The sequence below is a fragment of the Coffea arabica genome, chromosome 8e (genome assembly GCF_036785885.1).
Source record: "Coffea arabica cultivar ET-39 chromosome 8e, Coffea Arabica ET-39 HiFi, whole genome shotgun sequence".
NCBI classification, from domain to species: domain Eukaryota; kingdom Viridiplantae; phylum Streptophyta; class Magnoliopsida; order Gentianales; family Rubiaceae; genus Coffea; species Coffea arabica.
The window spans coordinates 222,933-246,572 of record NC_092324.1 but is presented as its reverse complement, the minus strand read 5'-3'; the positions used below and the strand labels follow the sequence as shown (position 1 = coordinate 246,572).

At 37.5% G+C, this 23,640-nt stretch overlaps 2 protein-coding genes across 5 annotated transcripts; both read left to right on the top strand.

Annotated features, from left to right (window-relative positions):
* The first annotated feature begins 1,968 nt into the window (after nt 1-1,968).
* LOC140013118 (flotillin-like protein 4) lies at nt 1,969-6,204 on the top strand. The gene is made up of 2 exons (XM_072062217.1): nt 1,969-3,158; nt 5,238-6,204. The coding sequence occupies exons 1-2, from the start codon at nt 2,232-2,234 to the stop codon at nt 5,757-5,759; spliced, it is 1,449 nt and encodes a 482-aa protein (XP_071918318.1). The 5' UTR covers nt 1,969-2,231; the 3' UTR covers nt 5,760-6,204.
* Nucleotides 6,205-9,024: 2,820 nt separating this feature from the next.
* LOC113707363 (uncharacterized) lies at nt 9,025-23,498 on the top strand. Of its 4 annotated transcripts, none has more exons than XM_027229652.2 (19): nt 9,025-9,668; nt 10,793-11,426; nt 11,516-11,604; nt 11,737-11,835; nt 13,173-13,863; nt 14,008-15,087; nt 15,213-15,339; nt 15,842-17,532; nt 18,577-18,718; nt 18,826-18,946; nt 19,056-19,139; nt 19,584-20,042; nt 20,288-20,383; nt 21,547-21,705; nt 21,787-21,966; nt 22,217-22,330; nt 22,402-22,584; nt 22,693-22,737; nt 23,139-23,498. In XM_027229652.2, exons 1-19 carry the CDS (start codon nt 9,576-9,578, stop codon nt 23,271-23,273), a joined length of 6,222 nt encoding a protein of 2,073 aa, XP_027085453.2. In that variant the 5' UTR covers nt 9,025-9,575; the 3' UTR covers nt 23,274-23,498. The 4 variants fall into 4 exon arrangements, with proteins under 4 accessions (XP_027085453.2, XP_027085454.2, XP_027085455.2 ...); XM_027229653.2 differs by having other exon boundaries at nt 9,384-9,668; nt 15,219-15,339; XM_027229654.2 differs by having other exon boundaries at nt 9,384-9,668; nt 22,973-23,157.
* Nucleotides 23,499-23,640: the final 142 nt, after the last annotated feature.

Below are 23,640 nucleotides of genomic sequence, written 5' to 3'. Positions count from 1 at the left end.
TAAAATTCGAATGGATTTGACTTCGATAGCGAGATTCGATCGCATCATAAGTATTACTTGCCACCAAAAAATCCTGGAATTGTGATCGTGTATTACTGAAGCTGGCTGAGGGCGAATAACGTCAATGGAATTTGCATGATACCAAATTAGTGAGATGCTGCCGGCCTCACCTCACCTACTGCATCAGGACCCCATCGCCATCGAAGTTGCACAAAAGCCATAACTTTACATTCAGGTTCAGCTTGCACTAAAAAGGCTACTTCGAGTAGAAGCGATATAACCAATTGGCTGGACGTGGGTTTTCTGTGGGTCCTGCTTAGGTTTAATGGGCGTAACTTTCGAGTTTTTCTAATCTAATTATGCGTGTGTGTGTGTGAGTTTCTTCGGTTTCGGAAAAAAAAGAGTAGAAGCGGTAGAATTCTTCCAAAGTATTTTAGCTGGAACAGGTATGTACATTTTCGATTTTCTATTCGCTCATGATCTTGCCTAGTCGACCCAATCAAATATATATATACCTTCGAGTTGTTAGGGCTGTAGCGTATGAGGTTGTATCGGATGGATTTTGTGATTGTTGCCAACGAAGCTACAACGGGGTAAGGTCCACACCTATCTACATAGCTGGCTTTCTCTCCATGGAACAACCGAAGACATCTCCTTGTAAATCAAGGCCCGCGCCAGCCGTCCACGACAAGCTTAGAAAGCATCCATGCACCTCAACCAAGAGCAAAATTTCCCTGAAAATTATTATTATATCTTAGCTTTGAATAATCTGGCATTTTTAAGTCAGTTGAAGACGTGATCAACAATTGGTGTTAATTAAGGAGTTGCAAGTGCTGTCTCTCAGTAGTATTGATTTGGGTCCATTACTTCTGCTTCTGCCTGGACTTGGTCTGAACTCTACGGTTGTTTGTTCAAACTTCAAACTAACGCGCAACTACATTGTAAATTCTCATGCAACTCTTGCGCATCTTCATCCTTACTAGACTAAGTATTATATAAAATGGATGTGTTGTTTGCAATAATTCCTTCGATCGATGTATTAAGTATACAAGAAAGAATTAACTTGAATGGTCCTATCTGAAGAATTATCAAACCTAGGTACCTCACAAATTGTCCCTTTGTAACCATTAATAACTGCATTATATATCCAGTCACGCAAGTGATTTTTAGAGACTCTCCTTCCACCAAATTCTTGATGAAGAGCAATATTTTTGAAAACAGGATCGTGTCAATCGATCGAACCGTGATTCAGTCATGCTTTCAGTCCGATTCAATGATTAACGCAATAAATAATTGTAGTGGGAACTCAATCCCCCTTGCTGCACACAATTACTCTACGTAACAAATAATTGTAGGTAAGAAGTATGGTAATTTCTTTGTGGTACCTTGCGTTCGTTCCAAGTTCCGAAACATTCACGAGGTTGTACCAATAACTTGAACAAACCGTCAAAGTCAACCCCCTTGATTGAGGCAACAAACCGTGAAAGTCAACCCTCTTGATTAAGTTAAGGCCTGTCTCCCTCGTTTAGTAATTAGTAGTATAGATAGAGTGAGTACGTGTAGATTTACCATATCCGAAAAAAAAAAAAAAAAAAAGGGTTGAGCATGAACATGAATGATTATCAAAGTTTATGACAGCTATACCCGCTTTTAGTTTTTTCAGTAGATAGACTGTTCGACGAGAACAAAAGGGTTAGTATGATTTCACCGATACATCTCTACCTTTTGACTTATGATTTTTGTTTTAGATTAATTATCTCATTAGAAAATGAAAATTAATAATCTTTTTTCAAACTGGACGTGTAAGCTGATCATAACCATTTATATTGTGTTCCAGAAAAAAAAAAAAAACCACATATATTTTGGGTTTACAATTCCAGGTTGGAAATGCTAAACAAACACCTCCTAAATTTTTAGGTACTTCCTTCTCCAACTCCAAGATATTTCCCAGCAACTCAAGCCCCACATTCAGAAGAACCAGTCTTCCTAATCTTATCCACTCCAAGATATTCCATCAGTTGATAATAAGCAGCTTCTGCAGCATCTATTCTGCACTATATATGCAGCATCGATACACCTAGCTAGCTCGTATAAACTTACAAAAGATCAAAGCTCCTGCGTCCACTATTAATTAATTACAGCTTTTTAAGTTTACTGTTAACCCTCGTTAGTCATTACCCCGTCCGTAAGTATCAGTAGTGAAGTTACTCTACAGTCATAATCTAATCGTAATGTACAGAGTTGCGAGGGCGTCGGAGTACTTGGTGATCACCGGCGTTGGAATCACCGACATTAAGATCGCCAAGAAAGCATGGGTTCTTCCGGGACAGTCGTGCACCATCTGCGACATTTCACCTGTGAACTACACGTTCGAGGTGCAGGCCATGAGCGCCGAGAAGCTCCCTTTCGTCCTGCCTGCTGTCTTCACCATCGGCCCCCGCGTGGACGACGAAGGCAGCCTCCTGAAGTACGCCAAGCTCATCTCCCCCCACGACAAGCTCTCCCACCACGTCAAAGAGCTGGTCCAGGGGATCATCGAGGGGGAGACTCGAGTCCTCGCGGCCTCCATGACCATGGAGGAGATCTTCAGAGGGACTAAAGAGTTCAAGCAAGAAGTGTTCGAGAAGGTTCAGCTGGAGCTCAACCAGTTCGGGCTGCTGATTTACAACGCCAACGTGAAGCAGCTGGTGGATGTCCCCGGACACGAGTACTTCTCTTACTTGGGTCAGAAGACGCAGATGGAAGCCGCCAACCAGGCCAAGGTTGACGTGGCGGAGGCCAAGATGAAGGGGGAGATCGGCTCCAAACTCCGAGAAGGGCAGACCCTTCAGAACGCCGCGAAGATTGACGCGGAGACGAAGGTCATCTCGACCCAGAGGCAGGGAGAGGGGAAGAAAGAAGAAGTGAGGGTGAAGACGGAGGTTAAGGTATTTGAGAACCAAAGGGAGGCAGAGGTGGCGGAGGCGAACGCGGAGCTGGCGAAGAAGAAGGCTTGGTGGTCCAAGGAGGCGCAGATGGCGGAGGTGGAGGCCACGAAAGCAGTGGCTCTTCGGGATGCGGAGTTGCAGAAGGAGGTGGAGACCATGAATGCGTTGACGCGGACGGAGAAGCTGAAGGCCGACCTGTTGAGCAAAGCCAGCGTTGAATATGAGACCAAAGTACGTAAAAGTTGTCTTTCCTCCTTTAAGTTTGCATTTTGCACTTTTCAAGCTCTTCTTATGGATTGGATTGCCTTCACACATGAGTTCCAGTATGCTTTTAAAGAGAAAATATTTCAATCCTCCATATTAATACTCCAGTAGCAGCTATGTGTAGCAGACTTCAGTCTATCAATCTTTTTTCCAATTAGCAGCAGGACCTTCCCAGCTAACAGAACTTTCATTTTATTGTTAAGATGGAAAAGAAGGGCAGAACATCGTCCTAACTTTTTTGGTACTGGTGATTGACTAAAATACCACCCCCATTATTCAAAATTTACATATGGTTTGTATTTGAGGGACATTCAAAACTGCATGCATTGTTCTAGTAACACTCGCTACATAGAATGATACTAGTAGTGAAGTGCATATTAATTAATCAAGCAATTTGTTAAAGGAATATTTGCTTTCATAGGAGGAGTACTATTTTCTTTCACTAGACTGCAATTCTTCTTGTTTTTTTATTAACACTCCAAATCGATAGCTATAGCACACTTCAATTTGCTTCTCTGAAATTTGATTATTTAAAGGGATAATATCAGAAACCTCCCTTGAGGGTTCTCCTAATATCACTTGGCACCTCTAAAGTTTTAAAAATATCACTTACCTCCCCTAATTATTAACCCTCACTTGATACATAATTTACATATTAAATAAATGGAGATTAAATTTTTTTTTTTAAAAAAAAGAGAAATGAAAGTCACTTTCTTTACTTTCCTTTTTCTCTAACATTCTCTCTTACTCATTTTTTTGGATGACTATGCAATATTTCATTTGTAAATTATAATAAATTGAATTTTGTTTATCTTTTACTTTTTATGATTGTGACAGAGTGGAGTATGATTTATTTGCTTATTTTGAGTTAATTTTTATAATGATGAGTACAATTTAAAAGTTCAAGCACGAGTTGAGAATAAGCTAGAAAAAAATATAAAGTTCATGAGAAATTGATTTTGAGCATATAGAGTTAAATTGGTGCAAGTGTATTGCTTTGCAACTATCTTTTTTTATTTTTAAAATTTAAAATTTTATGGGCTATAGCTTTATGATGTGCTTGTATTACTAGAGATTGTTTTCTGGGTGTTGGTTCAGGAATATTTTCATTTAGCAAGTAAAAGGGTATTTTAGGATTTTTAAAAATTTTGTTGCACAAATAACAAAAGTAAGGGAGGTAAGTGATATTTTTAAAACTTTAGGGATGTTAGGTGATATTAAGAGAAATCTCGGGGAGGTTTCTAATATTGTCCCTTATTTAAAATTAATCCGCCACATTTCAATCTTTTCAAATTAGAAGTGCAGGACGCTTCCAGCTAGCAGACCTTTCATCTATGTTAAGATGGAAAAGAAGGGCAGAAAAGTTAATATTTGATCCTTACTCTTGTTTAGTTGATTGACTTAAATACTACCATTCAAAAGTTACATGGTTGAGAATTTTTTGGCACCTCCTAAAGTGCACTGCTTGTACACTTTATTTGCAGCAAAATACTAGTGTAAACTCTATGAATTAAGCAAGCAAAGTGTCAAAGCAAGTTGAATAATACTGCTGTCTTAAAATTTGTCCATTTTGTGTCCTTTGGTGTTACCTTGGATCTGTGATGTGCATTGGAGTTTTTTTCCCCTTTTTCTTTAGAGAAGGATTGCTTTTAGGAGTCCTTTATATATAATTTTCTTAGTGATCATATAATGTGATTACTCATAGGGTAAGATATTCTCATATTCATATACTTGAAGCCCTCCCCTCGTTTAATTAATGAGAGAATTGTGCCAAATGAAATTTTCTAATTAATAGTTAGAATATCTAAATTTGCCACTATTGAACAATTATGGGGGCAAGGCTGGAGTAAAGTTCCATCATAATTGGAATGAAGTTGGGAGAAGAAACTCAGTCGTTGTGGAGGAAAATGCTTCATATATTTGCCTTCACTAGACTGCAACGGATCCTGTTTATGAGCAATATCAGAGGGACAACTCGATAGATCATCTCACTAATTAATATTCATTCGACCATAATCACTTATTGCCAAATTAAATTGATGAAAGGTACAAGCTGCGAACTCGGAACTGTATCAAAGGCAGAAGGTAGCAGAAGCATACTTGTACGAAAAAACCAAACAAGCAGAGGCTGAAAAAGCAACGGCCAGCGCAGCTTTGTACGCACGCCAACAACAAATCGAGGGAGATTTGCATGCCAAGAAGAAGGAAGCCGAAGGGCTCAAGGCCTTGGCAGAAGCTCAGGGCGTATACCTACGCACTCTTCTTGACTCGCTGGGCGGTAACTATGGAGCTCTAAGGGATTATTTGATGATCAACGGCGGAGTGTTCCAAGAGTTGGCCAAGATAAACGCCCAGGCAGTTCAGGGATTGCAACCCAAAATCAGCATTTGGACCAACAATAGCGCTACTTGCGAAGCTGCCGGTGGAGATGGTACTACTAGTGCTGTGAAAGAAGTAGCCCAAGTTTACAAGATGCTGCCACCATTATTTCAGACTGTCCATGACCAAACTGGAATGTCACCGCCAGCTTGGATGGGCACTTTCCCTACTCCTCGTGACTCAAAATGAGGTCAAATTAATTAAGGATGTAATAATTCCAGGATGGACGTGCACAAACCAGCACAGACCACTTGTATTTGAAGAGTGCATATATAAATTAATTAATGGAACTTGTCACTGATCAAAAGAGGAGAACCACAAATGAATTAGTCCCTCCCGGGATGATGGATCCCTATCAAATTCAAGTTGGCCTTTCCGTGCAATGGAATGTTGAACTTGGTTAGTCATGATCAGGATGAAAAGTTCTTGAATTTTGTTTATTCCCATATATGTTCCAAGAGTGCTATATTTGTTAATGTTATGTAAAGAATTGTCCTTTCTAGTTTGTACTCAAGTGCGGAGAATTGTAACTTGTATGCAACCGTTGTAAAATTTTCTTTTCTGCCGTATGTGTGCAGAATTGCTCCGCTTGAAGCATCTTAAAATTTTTCTGCCGTTTGGGTTTTTATTTCAATATGATTGAGCATTAATGAGTCACTAAGTTTGTGCTGCGAGTTAGTTTCGCATTTAGCCATCATCTTCAAATTCCCACCTTTCTCATCCTTTTCTTTTCTTCATTTTTCACCCTCCTTCCTCTTTTACGACCTCTTCCTCCTTTTCTTCCCCCACCTTTCCCTTCTTTTCCGTCCCCATCTTCTTCCCAACCACCAACTACCTTGCCACCCCTCTTTTTCCCCTCTCCCTTCTCGCTTGCCCCTTCCTTTGAGATCAGATCAGAGGGAGTGGTGAGTGAGAGAGAAGGGGAAGGGGAAGGGTGTGGTAGAGTGGATGGTGATTGAAGGAAGAGGAAGGAAAAAGAAGAAAAATGTGGGAAAAGAAGAAAATGAGAGAGGGAGGAGAAAGAGATGGCGAAGGAGGAAAGGGGAAGAAATAGGATGGGATGGTGTGGGTGGCAATAGTGGGAGGTTACCAACGATAGCGGAGGGTGGTGGTAATCATCGATAGATTTGCACACTAATCGAGCCACTTGTGAGCAGATCAACTTGAACTTAGTCAATACCAAGTTCGAACTGATCAAGTTGAACTCGAACTCGAAAACTCTCGAGTCGACTCGATTATATATATAATTTTTTATTTTAATAGTGAAATTGTATAAATATTCCTAATATTTTTATTATTTAAAAATTATTATTTTATTTATTTTTTAAAAATAAAATTATTATTTTTATTTTTTTAGACTCAAGTTTAACTCGACTTGACTCGAATTTGAATCGAGCTCCAGCTGAAATTTTACATTGAGAGCTTGTCGAATTCGAGTTTGATAAAATTAAGTTGAGTCTTGATTCGACTCGACTCGATTCGTTGCCATTTTAGTCATCGAGGTTGATTTTTTTTCTTTGTTGGTGTTTTCTTTTTAAATCTTGTGGTCCAATTCCAAACAAACCCGACATTGTTAAACAGGATTGTAATAGCATCATATATATTATTCTTAAAAGCTATAGAAATATATAAAAACTCTTTCAATTCATAATTTGTATTGTTTGAGATTTTATATGTTTTGTTTTTCAACTCACTGAGGTTGGTCCAGTAGTTGGAAAAAGATTCTTAGAATTTTCTCTATGATTAGATTGAGAGTTTGAATTTTAAATTTGACAATTGAATGATGGGAATGGTAGAATATCTTAAATTTAACAGTTTGGAAGGTGGGAAGGGTAGAATTAGCAGACTAGCAGTCTATGATTCAATGCCTAATAACCAGCTTCAATTTCCCATAACTAATCTCACAAATTCAATTTCAATCCATCCCATCCGAGTCATCGAAACTAGGTTGGGTGAAACTCAATTGACACTGATATCTTCCAACATGATTTTGGATTTTGACAGGTTTTGTAGTCGTGATAGTTTATGCAACTACTTAACTTTAGGCTATCTAGTGAAGTCTTTTTTAGGTTTAGGAGTTAGAGTTCTATCATACAAGGTTAGATGAGGGACAACGAGTTGGTGCGATTGTAGGTTGGATCGAATCACATTAGCTTGTTTTGATGTGGACCATTTATTTCAAGTTATATTAAAATTTGAAATGAATGATTCAAATTGAGCTCATCTAATGATCCATATGACGGTAAAAAGTACTAGACTCCAATTTGATTATAAGATATTCATTATGACTTCTACCTGTCAGTTTTTAAGGGGTTTGTGCGATTGTATGTCCGATCAAATTACATTAGCTTGGTTTGATTTGAACCATTTATTTCAAAATATATTAAATTTGAAATGAATGGTTAAAATTGAGCTCATTTAATGGGTTCAATCGGGACCGTAAAAAGTACTAGACTCTAATCCGATTATAAGGTATTCATTGAGTTTTTAATTTGGTTGTTATTTAATCAATGCCGACAATATACTTTGTGTCGCTATTAGCAAGATGTCACTATAAGGTAAAACGAACTTGAACTTAAAACTAAGGACCCTTAGTTGTAAATGAATAATGAATGGAGCTTAAGTCTCTTCTAATTAAGCGGAACTTCCCATCATTATTTATTGTTGTCATTGTGAAATGGTTGGGGTTAAAGTTGTAAATGAGTCAAATCGAATTGAAAGTTTAAATTGTCGGGTTCGATTCAAACTTCCGTATTCAAACTCAAATTTTATATGATTTAAAAATTTTAACCCGGGATTTGGTTCGATTTAATATTTAATAAACTTGAATTTGATTCTTGGAGCTCAAAAAATTTATTTATTTTTATTTATTAATATTAATTTATCACTGATACATGTATAGTATCAAGTAATAAACGTATAATTTTTATATAACTTATTAACAAATAAATTTAATAAAACATTAGTAAATAGTATTCGAGCCATAACAAACCAAATATGTATTACAGATATTGAATTTGATTTGATAGCTTAATCATTCATAATTTTTGTTGAAATTCAAGCTTGAAAGGGTTAAAAATTACATAAAAATCATATTCTCAACGAATACTCGACTCGTTTACAATCGCAGTCGAGCCATCCATTTAACCCAAAAATAGACTGACACACCCAAATCACATAGACAAGTAAGCATTACAGGACAAGCAAGTGTGCCCTAAACCATGGTGGTATTATCCTTACCAATATATATATATATATATTATTCTCAATAATATATAGTTAATTAGAGAATAATATTATAGTTTGTAGCCTATACATATGAAACTTTTAATTTAATATGTATATATACATATATATATACACACACATATATATATATATATAAAAGCTGGGAGGCACTTTCCCGCCATTATGATCACCTGCCCTTATGCCCACTGGCTGCACAGTCCACTCTCTGCATCTCAACTCTCAAGTGATAAGTGAGAGAGGGGAGCAGCACTTTTCCATAAACCATTTAATCCAACGGCCCAGCAATCCCCGTGGACTGGACTTTCAGGCATTGAACTAGACCATCCAACGGTCCCTATTGTGTCTAATGGTAGGAGAAGGGTGTCAGTAGCGGTAGGTGAGGCCGCTCACTTCCCATCTGATCACCCTGCCCAACGCGACACACCCATTCCCACACGCTCATTCACACTTTTTCTTCTTTCTTTTGTTTTCCTTTTTTTTTTTTCGTTCCTTATTTTTCCCCCCTTTGTGGAGATGAGGTAATTTTTACTAGTAGTAAACGAGTAAATTAGTCTAATTGTTAGTGGAGTAGTGATTCATAAAAGGCATTAGCCCCTCCATATTTGTGGAAGCAGCAGCCATCAGAGCAGACGAGTGTGAGAGGGAGAGGGAGTTTAATTCAGTAGTAGTGTATGAAGTTACTATTTGGGATGGAAAAAGGTATGGGCTTTGGTTGAGGGGCTATTGATTGATAGTATATATTGTAGGGAGGAGTGTATGGAGAACTCTTGGTCATGGCAGACCCAATGCGGTTCCCTGTGCCCATCCTCCTCCTCGTCACAGGATCCTCCTCTTCCTCCTCACAATCAGGTATTTTTTCCCTCTTCTTTCTTTGGTTTGAGAAACGAAAAAAAGAAAGTTCTTTTTCGTTTTGGGTTTTTGGTTTATTCCATGTTCTTGCTTGTTTTCTGCCCATGCTTTCTACGTATAAGTTGGCAATATGTCAATGGATAACTATTTTATTTTGCTTGTGGTAGTAGATTTTTTTTCCCCTATTAGGTCTGTGTTTGTGTTATGCATTATGCTTATGATTTTTCTGCCGGTCAACTTTAGGTGCATTTAGATGCATGGACAATTATGCTTATAATTTGCTTGTGATAGCATTTTGTGTTTGTGTTTCTTAGTTATCAAACACTTACTCGGGACATATCCAGGATGTTAATCTTATTACGCTATAATTGTCCATGCATAACCGAAGTGTGAGGGGAAAATGTTTGTAGAAATTAGAAAACATTACATAAAAAACCTGAAACGTTAGGCTTGTGATTCTCCTTTCTTTTAAACTATTTCATTCAAGTTAAGATATATGTTAGTAAAAGATCAATCTTTCTAGCTTTCTATGCGCATACCCAAGTCCAAGTATTGTGATTAACTTAACCACTCAAAATTAACCAAGACATGGAAGCATGTGTTCTATGCTTTTCTATTCATACAACTAATAGTCCTTCTCTACTATAGTTTTAATACCATGCATTATTAAAAACAAAACTAATGCAGTTATAGATGGGGAAACACGCTTGTCATGAGCATCAAAATTTGGACTTTATTGCTTGGAAATAGAGTTGAGTGGAAATTGGACAGTGACTTCATTCTTAGAATTGGAAGCAACCATCTAGCTTTCTTAAATCGTTGGAGTGGTGCGGATTATGGTTTATGCTGTCTATTTATAATCATAAGAAACTTGGAAAATAGGTATTATTTTTGTCTAGTTACTTTTGTGACAAAGGCTGGGCCTTGATTACGTAGCCAAATTACATTGTACCGCTTTAAAACTATATGTTTTTCCTTGTTTTGCATGAGGCTGGGCCTTGATTATGTAGCCAAATTACATGGTACCACTTTAAAACTATATGTTTTTCCTCGTTTTGCATGTTGCTAGTGTTTTTGTGGTACCAAGACCTTTGTTCATGTTTTTCTTATTCCATCTTTTATAGATTCTGAATGGAAGCTTTCATCTTGATTCGTCTGTCCGAGCAAAACCAACTTCAACCATCCACACACTAGCACCAGCTGCTGTGAACCCTTGGACTTCAAATTCAAGTTCTTGCAGTTTGGACCACACGGAACTGGGTAGTTCATTTTTGTCTCTCCTTTCTGTCCCTCCATGCGATATTCGTAATGAAGTGCCAATTCGTAGAAGTAATGCCGGAGGCAGTGCAGCTGGGAATGCAATTTCTCATATATCTTCTGGACTTCTGGCCCAAAATCGGGACAGCCAGAGAGCAGAAGCTGTTGTGAACCTGGGTTGGGTTGTTTCACCAATGGATAGGGTGAGTGAAAGCTGTGGTGTCAATGACGTTTTCCAGGGTAATTATCCAAGTCTTCAAAAGCTGGAACTTCCTACGGCAGGTATACATCGAAAGCTTTACCATAATGAGAACCAAAAGAATTCTCCATCTCTGAAAGTGAGTTATGTAAATGATGCAACCTCTTGCAATGTTTGGAAGACCAATGCTGGTGATACTCTTGGGGTATCACAGAAAGTTCCTTCCAGCATCGATTCTTCTGTTTCCTGCCTGACATCTAATCTGTTAACTGGTTGTCCCAAAGTATTCTGTCTTGGCCTAAGTGAGTGCTCACAAACTTGTAATCTGATAATACTTTATTGCCTCTATGTACATTATTTGTAATGCATTTTTGAATTGTACTGCAAAAAGGTGGGCACTTACTTCTCAGCAATACTGGACTTCTAGGAGTTCTCTGCTCATGCCATGGTTTGCATATGTCTATAGCTAAATTCTCTGAGGTAATTACCTCTGATTGCTTATCTTGCTCCGAACTTTTGTTAATTGAAGGGTCATGGTTTTGGAAAATGTTTAGGCACTATTGATGTCATGGCAGTGCTTAGAGATTTACTCACGCATGATTCATTTTGCAGCATTCAGGCTTATCTAACAGTAATCCTGGGGATGCTGTTCATTTCGACAGTGGTGAAAGTGTATCTCAGTGGCGTCGGAGCTATTTCCACAAATTTGGGGTAAGGGCAATGTAGGATTTAAAGTTTCCATATAGTATCCTAGAAGCTAATTCCATATTGTTGACTTCGTATGTTTATCTTGTGCTTGTATGTCGAATAAGTACAGGATTGTAGATTTGCCTTATCATGAACTATATTCCACCCTGCCCCTGGTACCCCATCCCTAACTAGTGAAGGATGAAACTAAAAGGCATAGAATGAGACTGGGAAAAGCATTGGAGGCAACTTGATTACTTCATTGTGTGACTCTGTTAATATGTTTCAACCATTTAATACCATGTGAAATTTGAATTTCTATTTTTGTTCTTTAATTGTCTGAAAATTATCACTCCACTTTCCCATTAAACTGCTCAACTATGGATTTTGATAGACTATTAATATATTCTTGCTACTAGTAGGTTGCATAGTGCATAGCTTGTTCAATCCAAATCTTCCTAAATCTAAAAATTTAATTTCCTAGTTCATTAATGTTTTAAACTTTGGTGCAATGTCTTCATGCAAAGGCATGATGGTGATGTGAACTTTAAAGTGAAATATTTAAGGAAAAGGAAGATTTCATTCACTTCATCTTGGCCAAATATGCAAGAGTTAATCATTTTTATGTTTAGTAAGCATTTTCCTTTATGCATGATGACAGCTTTTACCTTCTAAATTTTTAATGTCTAAAAATATGTCTCTGTTCTCAGCCTATGCAATATGGAGAATCCAATATATCCACCTTGTACATTTTAACTTTTGGAAAAAAGCCTCTGTCCTGAAATCAAAAAATGAATAATGAAGCTGCAATCTTCTTCCTTTTAAGGTTATGATATGATTTAAATTTGAATTATTTCTCAACCTGATTATTTTGGCCTCTTACAATATTTGAGTTTTGTGTTTTGAATTTGCACGAGGATGAGTAATGTAACAACAACCAGTAGCAAAATATCTGCATGGAAATCATGGATTACTACTGAATGCCATATTCCTACAAGCGTGCAAGGATCCTCTATCAAGCCTTTTCTAAATCCTGCAGAGAGGGAACCTGATGACGTAGGATAGTCTTTTGTTGTGGCAGTGTAGTTACTTGACAATTGACATGGTACCTAATAGTAGTTTACTGGTTTGCTTTGTGGAATTTAAGAAACATAGCAATCCTGAAAATGTACTCTGTCACACTCACTGATCTTCTGAATTAGGACAATCTCTGTATTGACTTTGCATCAATTAATCTCTATTGACTTGTTCACACTTTTCTTGTTTTATGTTCTTTCTTTGGAAGTGAAACTGGACTTCTAATTGGCCTGTATTTGAAGCACTGAGACGACTGGGTGGTGATTTTTTTTTTCCTGCTTTAGATTAGGACTCCAGAAGATCATTTTGGATGGGACTGGCCTCCTGGACTTTCAGTCACTGCTGGTTCGCCAGAACATGGTTGGACGCATCCCAGCATGTTTGTGAAGCCTAACCAGGGTAACCAAGGTAGCTCTGTGGAGGCTTCGGTGCAGTTTATGGACCCATGGAGCCTTACTTTATGCCCAAAGAATTCTCAATCTGATCAGAAAGTTGTTGATGAGTTTGTCAATTTTGAAAAACAGCAAAGTGCAAAGGACTGTAGTAGTCTTTTTCCCAAAGGGCCCAGTAGCTCCTCAAAGAACATTTTGCATTTTGTTGCAGATGAACCGATGATGGGGCACTCAAGATCTGGGTGTCCTACATTTCCAAATCATCTTGATGTTAGAGGCCCATACAATGTTAGGCCAGCCATATCATCTTATGAAGATCAAATCTATACGAGTGGTGATTCTGTTCTACCACCATGTTTGCCGAACTTGAAAACCCTTGGTAAAGATATTGCAATTGGGAGAAGTGTTGGTTCCCTTGTTGATACATATACAGGTTCTTCAAATTTTGAGTTGAGACTAGGGCAACCATCTCAACAGGGTCAGACTTCAGTGAGATCATTTATGCCGGCATCTGGATCTCATCGAATTGCAAGCCATTGCCGGCTCCAAGAATCAATGGCCTTGGATCAGCATGTACATAAAAGTGCGTTGGAAGTTTCTTACTCACAGATGTTATATTTACTAATATTGATTAATTCTGATCATCTACCCCTTCCTTCTCTTTCCCTACTTTTCTACCTGAGTCACTTTTTCCAAATGAATTATGTTTGAATCTTCTTATGCGCAGGCAGTTCCGGGTCAATAAAGGGTTGTAGGCAACAGAATTACTTGCCTGGTATCATTTCAACTTCCAGCACAAGAACAGAGCAGAACCAGTTGGAGAATGTTAATCATGCAGTTGGAGTTTATAGCGTTCCAAATGCTTTCAAAATAAAACATCTTAAAGGTGATGCATTTTGGGGTTCAGTAACTTCTGAATCATTTGGAAACTTAAAAAGTCCTTTTGAAGAAAACAATCATTTTAAATCAATTAATGATGCAACTAATGACAGCCACATGACGTTTGCAAAGCCACATTCTGAATGTTCTCCTCCCAAGTGTGGTGAATTTGGTTTTCCATTACTCAGAGGTCGGGCAATAGGCACAGAATTTGGCACTAATGTGCTGGGTAGTCAAAAACTCAAACAAGTCGACAAAGTGGTCCACAATATTGATTGTCTACATAGCACTGCTAAAATAAATACAGGATCATGTACAAAGTCAAAGGAAGGAATGTGGAGTTTCAGTGGAGTGGTTGGTGACAGTGATGGTATGAATTATCCAGTCTTCCATGATAAGGGCCCTAACATGTTTCATCTTGCTGATGAACCTATTACCAGGAACACCTTAAATTATACTGGGCAAGTCTGTTACCCTGACCACAGTGGAAAAGCTAAATCCAAAGTCCTGAGAACCATCAGTTCTCCCATGGATTTTGGCAATATTTTGTCTTCTCAAGCTGCCTCTGTGGGGATTTCTGCCACAAATTTGAATTCTATGAAAAATTTAACTCCATTATGGAACAAAGACAATATTACTGTATGCCCATATCTTTTCGATGAAAATGTGAAGATGACTGCATTCCATCCTATGTCAGTGTTTTCTCATCAGAAGATTGGAGCTGGTACCTCTAAAACCATCCCAGTACCAGAAGGTTATAGGAACTTCAGTGGTAAACAACAAATTATTGTCCCCTCATCGGTATCAGACACACAAAAGAACAGGTTTGACTTGACCAATGCGCCAAATACATCTGAAGTTGCAAGGCATGCACTTCTGTCTGCTAATTTGACCTTTACGGATACTGAAACGTTGCCTTCTGTTACAGGTTAATGAATTTCTTTTAGTTTTCTGTAGTCAATGCTGGTGACTTGTACAAATTGTATTCTTCTCCTTTTTTCTTACATGGTATTTAGATATGATGTAGTGCTTATAATAAATTGAACTATTTAGATACAGAGAAATGGTGCAACTTTTGGGGACCAGCAATATCAAATGGACGATATTACCATGGAAAAGATACTGAAGCTCAATGTCAGCTCAATTCTAATCAGCAGCCTACAAGGCAATTCTTCTTAAGGTGACTTTTGGAAATTTTCATGTACTTTAACAGTAGCTTGCTGAAACCATATATTTAAGTGGTGAAAGTATACCTCACATAACAATCAGGTTGCAATACAAGGTTTGGTTATACTATCAAGGCCATTAATTTTACGTGGTTGTGCATATTTGTGGTATCCAAATTGAGCACATCAAATCTGAATCTTGAGATCTGAGGCTTAGGACCTCTCTTTTGTATACATATTTGCAATGTTCAGCCACAGAGATTGATGCTCCAATCATTTTTACATCTTGGCTTTAGAATTCTGCCCAATTGGGATTTTTAAGTTGTTATGCTTGTACATGTTTCATTGACTTGATTTAACGGAGAGCACAAAACTAAGATGTGGTGCAGATTTGTGTGCATGAATAAAAATGAGGACAAGTGCATATTCTGGTTTAAGGACTATACTCTTGTACTATATTCTGTTGTTTTGCAGAAACTTGGCATAATGACTTTATGTCTTTTGGATGAATTTCAGACTTCATGGTGATCAAAATAGCACTCCATCAAATGAAGTGAGAAACTGCCATCAGGAGTTACCTTGTGGATATTTCCCAAGCAAGTTCAGCTGCTCTAGTAACTTAAACTGTAGTGCTGGAAGACATGATTTAAATCCTTCCCTTCGAAATTTTAGAGAACCAGAAGGAAATGCTGTTGATTTGGTGGAACCTCTTTTGGGTCCAAAATTAGTTGAAAATTGCACACATATAGACAAGGACAATGCTTTTGGTGCAAACAGAACTATTGTGCAAAATATGAAGAAAGTTGACTGTAACTCCTCCCAATGGAGAGATGTCCCTAGGAAGGTGGTTAATGATGCCACTTCTAGAAAATGTTTCCAGGAAGGAAATGCACTGAAAGAGCATGAAATGTCTAATATGTCCTCTGGATGTTCTGCTCCTGCTGTAACTCAGGTGTCTATTGACGTCAACAACAAAGACTCATCCACTGTTGATGGTATGGATACAGACAATTTTGTTATGGATGAAGGTTCAGGAATCGAAAGATGTTTGTCCTCTGATGATGACAGTGAACGAAGTTCTGAATTTTGTGGCTTAGCTTCCAAAGTCAACTTGGTCAACAGAAGATCTTCTAAAACAAGTTTTAGTAAATCATCTCATAGTCGCATTCATGAACTTGGGTTCACAGATTCGTTAAAAGTAAGAAAATTGCAAAATCACGCTAAGACTAGCTTTGCTGTTCAGGCAAAAGGTGATCTTCAAAAGTATGACAGGGACTTTGGGAAGGGGAAGAGAAGAAGAGTGAAATGGAGAAGGTTATATCCCTCTGTTCCTGCTCCTTCCCTGTCCACTGCCCTGAATGGAGCTTCAAAATCTGCTGGTGATGCTGGACTTTGCTCTGGCACACTCAAGAACATTCAGATGCTTCCTCAAGATGATAAGCCATGTTTCACTTGTTGTCCATGTTCTTTGGGCCAAAATTTGAAGCAGAAAAGATCTGCATACTCTTCTTTTGATACTATTTCTAGGAAAAAAAAATTGCGTTGGATTCATCACATTGAAGTGGAGGAAACTGATTCAGAGACAAATTTAAATGCCAAAACTGACTGTTCTAGAGCCTCTAAAGCAGTGGGGAGGAAAAGGTTGAGATCTGTTGGAGCTACCCAAATGGAGCAAGATGACATGCATGATTCTGCTTGTTTTGCTTCTGAAATAACTGCTAAGATTACTGCATCAGATTGCACGAAAACTAATAAGCCAGTGAATATTAGTCATAGTAGGAGAAGGCCTGTCGTATGTGGGAAGTATGGTATTATTTCTAATGGTAATTCCTCAAAATCAGCCAAAATTGTGTCTCTGAGGAAAGTTCTTAAAGCAGCAAGAAGATGTCACTTTGCTGAAAGTCAGAAGGTAAATTCTATTTCAGTCAAGGAATCTGAGAAGGCAAGGTGTGATGCTGATAAAGAGAGAAACAATGAAGCTCGAATGGCAGTTTCTGTTCAGATGAAGTCTCAGCATTTGATGGAAGGAAAAGAGACAGAATACTCTGTAGGCAGTAAAGATTCTTATGACTTATCACATATTATGAAGAAGAGAAGGCATGATGGAAACAGAAGTCATGCTATTCTAGAGAGTAACCAAAGCACACAGATCAGACGAAAGTCTAAAGAAGTTCGTAAACGCAGTGTTTATGAACTAACAATTAAAGGTATATTCGGTCACTAGCTTTCCCGGCAGTGTGTATTAAGGTGTTAACGCGGAACCTTGATTCACTATTTTCCTCTGCATTTTTGTAATGCTACTCTGGTGAATGCATGTTTATGTATCAGGGTCAGCCATGTCTCTTATCTCTTCTTCTTCTTTATTTTTTGGTACTTCTTTTAATTGAGATCCTTCTTGTTTGAATAAAAAGGTTAATCTTATTCACTAAACTTATCAACTCATTAAACTATTTCCCACCAGTGATGATTTAAAACTTATGTTACATGAAATAAATGGAATCAAGTTACATGACTGGGATCCAAAACATATTTATCTTTATTTCTTGTACTCTGTTTTCTAAAGCAATAATTAAATGACTTGGCAATTTGATGGCTAAGATGCTGAGAAGACATTAACAAATATGTCTAAGCTCTGAAGTATTGGTTTTTCTCTGAAGTCAAGGGTTTTATATCTGATTTGTTTTTGGCAGAGTTAAACTGTATGACAGTTTAGAGCATGGAATTATTGTGTTTAAACTTCATTTTTTTTTTGTTTAATGTAATGGTTGGTATATTGGTTGCTGGACAAAGGAGAGCGACTGACAATGGTTGTTCTGTTGACTATCAACTGCCTTTAATATATGGTTTTGTGAATCAATGCCAATTTCCTACCCCCCCCCCCCGGGTGCATATTCAAGATTGCAGTTGTAGAAGAGACATAAAGAGACTGGTTCTTTTAGTATACTTCTTCATATTCAGTACGGACCTGCTTGATCCAACTGACTTTTGTGCATTTTTTTGGCCTTGGTGCAATTTTCGATGCGCTGGCAAATCTAACAAAGATCATGCAGGGATGTATTTTCTTGTTTTTAGAAATGTGAATGTATTATCTCAATATAATTACTACTCTGGTTAGTCTTGATGGCACTGTTACTGGGTGTGTTTTTAACTCCAGCAAATTCTAGAAAAAGTGAATAAACAAAAAGCAGTGAATAGTCCTTTGTTAATGCTCCAAATTTTCCTTCTTTCATGTTTGCTTTTTCTTTGAACAGAAAATGATTTCAGCTGTGTGAAGTCTTGTATTACAAAGGATGGAAGATCCTCACAGAGAAGAAAGAGCAGATTTGTGTCTAAGCTTGCTGAGAATGCTGGTAATGATAGAATGTTTGTGGGTGGAATACATAATGTTAACAAGTAAGAGTGCTACATGTTACCTGTGAGATCCATTTTTTGCTCTGCAATTTTTTAGTAGACAGCTGTAGAAGATTGATAACAAGGATAATCACAATGGGCTTTTACAGATATGCCAAAATGGAAGAATGCCAAACTAGCCGGGTTTTGGATGTTTTCTGCTGTGTTTGTGGAAGTTCGAACAAGGACAAGAATAATTGCTTATTAGAGTGCGGTTGTTGCTTGATTAAGGTGTTGTATCCAAGTTTTCTTCTTTATAAACATTTTAACAATTTTACTCGCTTGATTTTTTTGGTTGCCTTTTCCCATTATAAGTGCTGCCAGTGGCTTCTATATTTAGGTACATCAAGCTTGCTATGGTGTTTCTAAGGTGCCCAAAGCTCAGTGGTGTTGTAGGCCATGCAAAACGAATTGTAAAAATATTGTAAGGGTGTTCTATTATGCAAACTTGTGTTACTTGTACTCTTTCTCATGTGAGGCCCAATTTTCCTTCATTAGAGAGGTTTTGACTGTTAGCTTGTGAGATCTCGCTCTATATATTTATCTGGGAAACTGTGTTGTTCTGAATATTGTCTCATGATGTTGTCCCCACTAAATTGGTTTTTTGGCTGTTGTAAAATTCTCTTTTTCTGACCAAAAGTGAAAAATTTCACGTGTGCTGTACTATGTTTTTCTGTGTTTTTTACACAAGATAATGATGCCATATGAGGGTAACTATCAGTTAAATGTTATATGTAAAGTACAATAAGGTCAATGCTTTGGTAACGCCTTATATAATTTTGTCTTACTTGAAATTTAACTTTGACAGAGGAATGCATTTGTTGTTGTTAAAATGTTAAGATTGGCTGCTATATGCATTGGATATTAGGTCTGTGTTCTATGTGGATATGGAGGAGGAGCCATGACTCGAGCACTTTGTAGTCGTAATATTGTGAAGAGCCTCTTGAAAGCTTGGAGCATTGGGACAGAATCCAATCTTGAAAACACTAGTTTTTCTAAATCTTTGGAAAGTCCCTTTCATCGTTTGTCTTCGACAAAATCTGTTCATGAGAGTGATCCATTTCTCATCATTAGACCTGCAGAAATTGGCTCTACTTCTCTGGCTAAAGGAAGCACCGATCTGTCTGAGCATGTGGATACTGTTGACATCTCTTCTGCTATTACCCCAGCTATATGCAATAGCATTACAGCTGGAATTCTTGACTCTACTGTCAAGCAGTGGGTTCATATGGTTTGTGGGCTCTGGACACCAGGTACACGTTGTCCAAATGTTGATACGATGAGTGCTTTTGATGTGTCTGGAGCTTATCGGCCTAAGCAAGATGTGGTAAGAACTTTAAGAAGCTTACAAACCATTTGTTTGTGTTAACTTACTGTACTCAACAAAAGTTGAAAGCAAAAGTCCAAAAAGGTTATAGTTGTCATTGGAGTAGTGTTTAGTTTTGAAGTATTTGTCAAAAATCTTACATCTTTTATGATAAGGACATTATTCTCAAGGTTATAGTTTTCTATTGGCTTTTTTTATCTGAAATCATGAGGATTAGCTTAATTTTTTTTCCTTGTCTTTTTTAGGTTTGTTCAATATGTCAACGATCAGGTGGTTCTTGCATACAATGCAGGGTTGCGAATTGTCATGTTCAATTTCATCCGTGGTGTGCCCATCAGAAGGTTTTTATTGTTTCTACATGTAATGTTATAGTATTCAATTTTCACTGTGAAAGATGCTGTGCTAGACAAGCTCCTGAAACTTACTCCTAATACGCTTGGTAAAATGTAGCCTAGCATGATGGAAGAATCTTCTTCCATATATAAAAAAGGAAAGGCTTCAGCTTCATGGCAGGATATTTCTCATACTTCTGTTACTTGATTTTGATCTTATAAAGCTGTACATCTTGACTGAAGTCACAATCAGACTTAATCAAATCCGATAAAGCAAGTCCCCTTCCTTAGTTTCTGTTGATATAGCACCAAAGCTGTTTATGATGCTGATGGATTTGATTACCAAATCTACAAGGTTTAACTGAAGCAAATAGCAATTTGAAAGACTTGAGGACTGAAAAGGCATGAAACCACAATAAATTGGAAGAAAGAAAATATAGACCAAAAAAAAAAAACAACTTCATTTGCTTATATTTTGGCATCCCACATAAGGCTGAAGTGCATCATTTCAAGAAAATGTAAAATCTCAAGAATTTTCTGCCAGTTGAAAGTTTATTGCTTAAAGAAGTGTATCAGCTGTTTACCCTATCAGCTTCTGATGCGGGATGAATTCCATCAAACAAGTAGGATGAGGAGTTTAGGAAGGCACTGATCCTTAAGGATTAGGATGAGATTTGCATTAAATTAGAAACCTAGCTTATAATTCATTTTTGTAGATTTTCAAGTTTAACTTGTGTTTTAGCTCATTTTCTTTGGACGCTGGTAATCTGCCTTCAGCAGCACTATCATTCCTTATAGATGGCAAATATTAAGGATACATGTAACTTCATCCGTCTCTTTCTTTGGAGATCAATAGACTTACATGTAACTGTTCCATGTAACCTTGAACATTCTAATCAACTGCTGTTTGATGATGGTGCTGAGCAGCTCTGAATTAAATGCTCGCTAAACTTGAAGTAAGACTCCACTGCAGAATGTGACTTGAGTCTTTTTGCAAACTCTCTTGAATGTGTCTCATATATGCATTCTGTCATAGGCTTGTGATTTTTAAACTGCAACTCTTTAAAAATAAAAAAATTACAAGTGGTCAAAGTTTTAGTATATTAGTAATTCTGTGATGATTGTTTTTCTACAGTGACTTGCTATTTGTTTTTTGTTATTTCTGGTGTCAGGGTCTACTGCAAAGTGAGGTTGAAGGTATTGATAATCAGAGTGTTGGATTTTATGGAAGATGCATGCTTCATGCTATGTATCAGCAGTTTAATTCTGATAGTTATCACACTAGCAGTGCTAATCATGGAGAAAGGGAATCCACCTGTGCTCGAACAGAGGTGGGTCGACTGAACAATTTAGCACTATCACATTGTTAGAACCAATGTTTTCCTCTATAAATGATGTGTTACATTGGCTAGGGTTTCAAGGGTCGCAAATGGGACGGATTTCATCATAATCTTCCCTACCATTCTGATGGTAGTAGTGGATGTCTTGTCCCACAAGAGCAGCTAAATGCTTGGATCCACATCAATGGACAGAAAACATGCATAAGTGGGCCTTTAAAGCTTCCCAACTCAGTAATTGAGTATGACTGTCGGGTATATACATTTGTTGTATTACTCTATTTTATTGGTTGTGCCTGTCGGAATTTTAATTACTGCTGCTATGGATGTTTGTATTGCTCATCTTGTTATAATATATTGGTGCTAATTTGGTGTAGTTCTAGAACTAAGATACAGTTGATCAGTACATTAAAAATTATGAGTTGGACTTGCCTCTTTATATGGGCTTTAGGAATGTAAAGCCGTAGAAATACTTATGAATTGGAATTCTGGTATTAACTTGCAGAAAGAATATGCTCGCTTCAAACAATCTAGAGGTTGGAAGCATCTAGTGGTGTACAAATCAGGGATACATGGGCTTGGTCTTTACACTTCCCGATTTATTTTTCGTGGTGCCATGGTTTGATCCTCAACCTTTTTATACTTACACAAAGTGACATGGAGTGAGAAATCTTACCTGTGTTTTTGTAGGTTGTTGAGTATGTGGGTGAGATAGTGGGGCTCCACGTGGCTGACAAAAGAGAAACCGAGTATCAAGCTGGAAAGAATGTTCAATACAAGAGCGCTTGCTATTTCTTCAGGATAGACAAGGAGCATATAATTGATGCCACCCGCAAGGGTGGGATAGCTCGATTTGTGAATCATTCTTGCCTGGCAAGTATCTCAAGTTTTAATAGCTATTTCAAGTTTTTAGTTGTCCTGCTTCTAGTGAATCATATCCACTTGGCTTACTTTTATCATGATCTTTTCTCTGCTTGACAGCCAAATTGCGTTGCGAAAGTAATTTCTGTCAGGAATGAAAAGAAGGTAACCATGCATTATTTGTCTCACTCATTAATTTCTTTAATTGCAAGTTAGTTTTCAGAAATTGAACAATGCTAGCTAAACTAAAGAATAACGCACGGTAGGATTTTTTTCGCCTTCTTCTTTCCTCATTTCTGGTTTCTCAAATTACACTTTACCAAATTAGTCTTTGGACCAATTGTAGGATTTATGGTACTTTAGTTAATGGATTTTAGTTGATCAAGTGTTGTTCATGTAGCTTGCTTGTTTCTGGAAGGGACATGGATGCTTTGACAGATGCTGGGTTAAGCAGCTAGGGGAGATAGTGATTTAAAATAGAATATTTGCTCTAAGTAATGACCATATATAAGTCTGTAGCCCCTATTTTTTATTCTGAGCTGAATGTATTTACAAAATCTGTATAGGTGGTCTTCTTTGCTGAAAGAGATATATATCCTGGTGAAGAGGTGACGTATGACTACCATTTTAACTATGAAGACGAAGGTAAAAAGATTCCATGTTACTGTAATTCCAAGAATTGCAGGCGATATCTAAACTGAAATCCTGGTGCATGTCATTTTTTCGTTTTCAACAAGATTTACAATTGCGACATGGATTATGGTTGTATATAAGCATTGTTGAGTAATTTGTATAATGCTATCCATGGAGTTGATGTTTGGGATATGAGATCTGGGAAAATGGAAACCTATGTCTTTAAGCTCTGCCTTGATACAGAGAGGTGTTATCCAGCAAATCTAAGAAGGGAATTTTGATTTTCTCGGTCATCCCTTTGTTGGTTACAAATGGGTGATAAAGAGACATTATTTTCGCTTGTAATCACTTCAATTTGTGTGATATTTTCCAGAACAGTGGTGAGAAATGATGTGTGATATTTGGAGCCCTTCGTTTTTGAATTTTCCCCAGAAA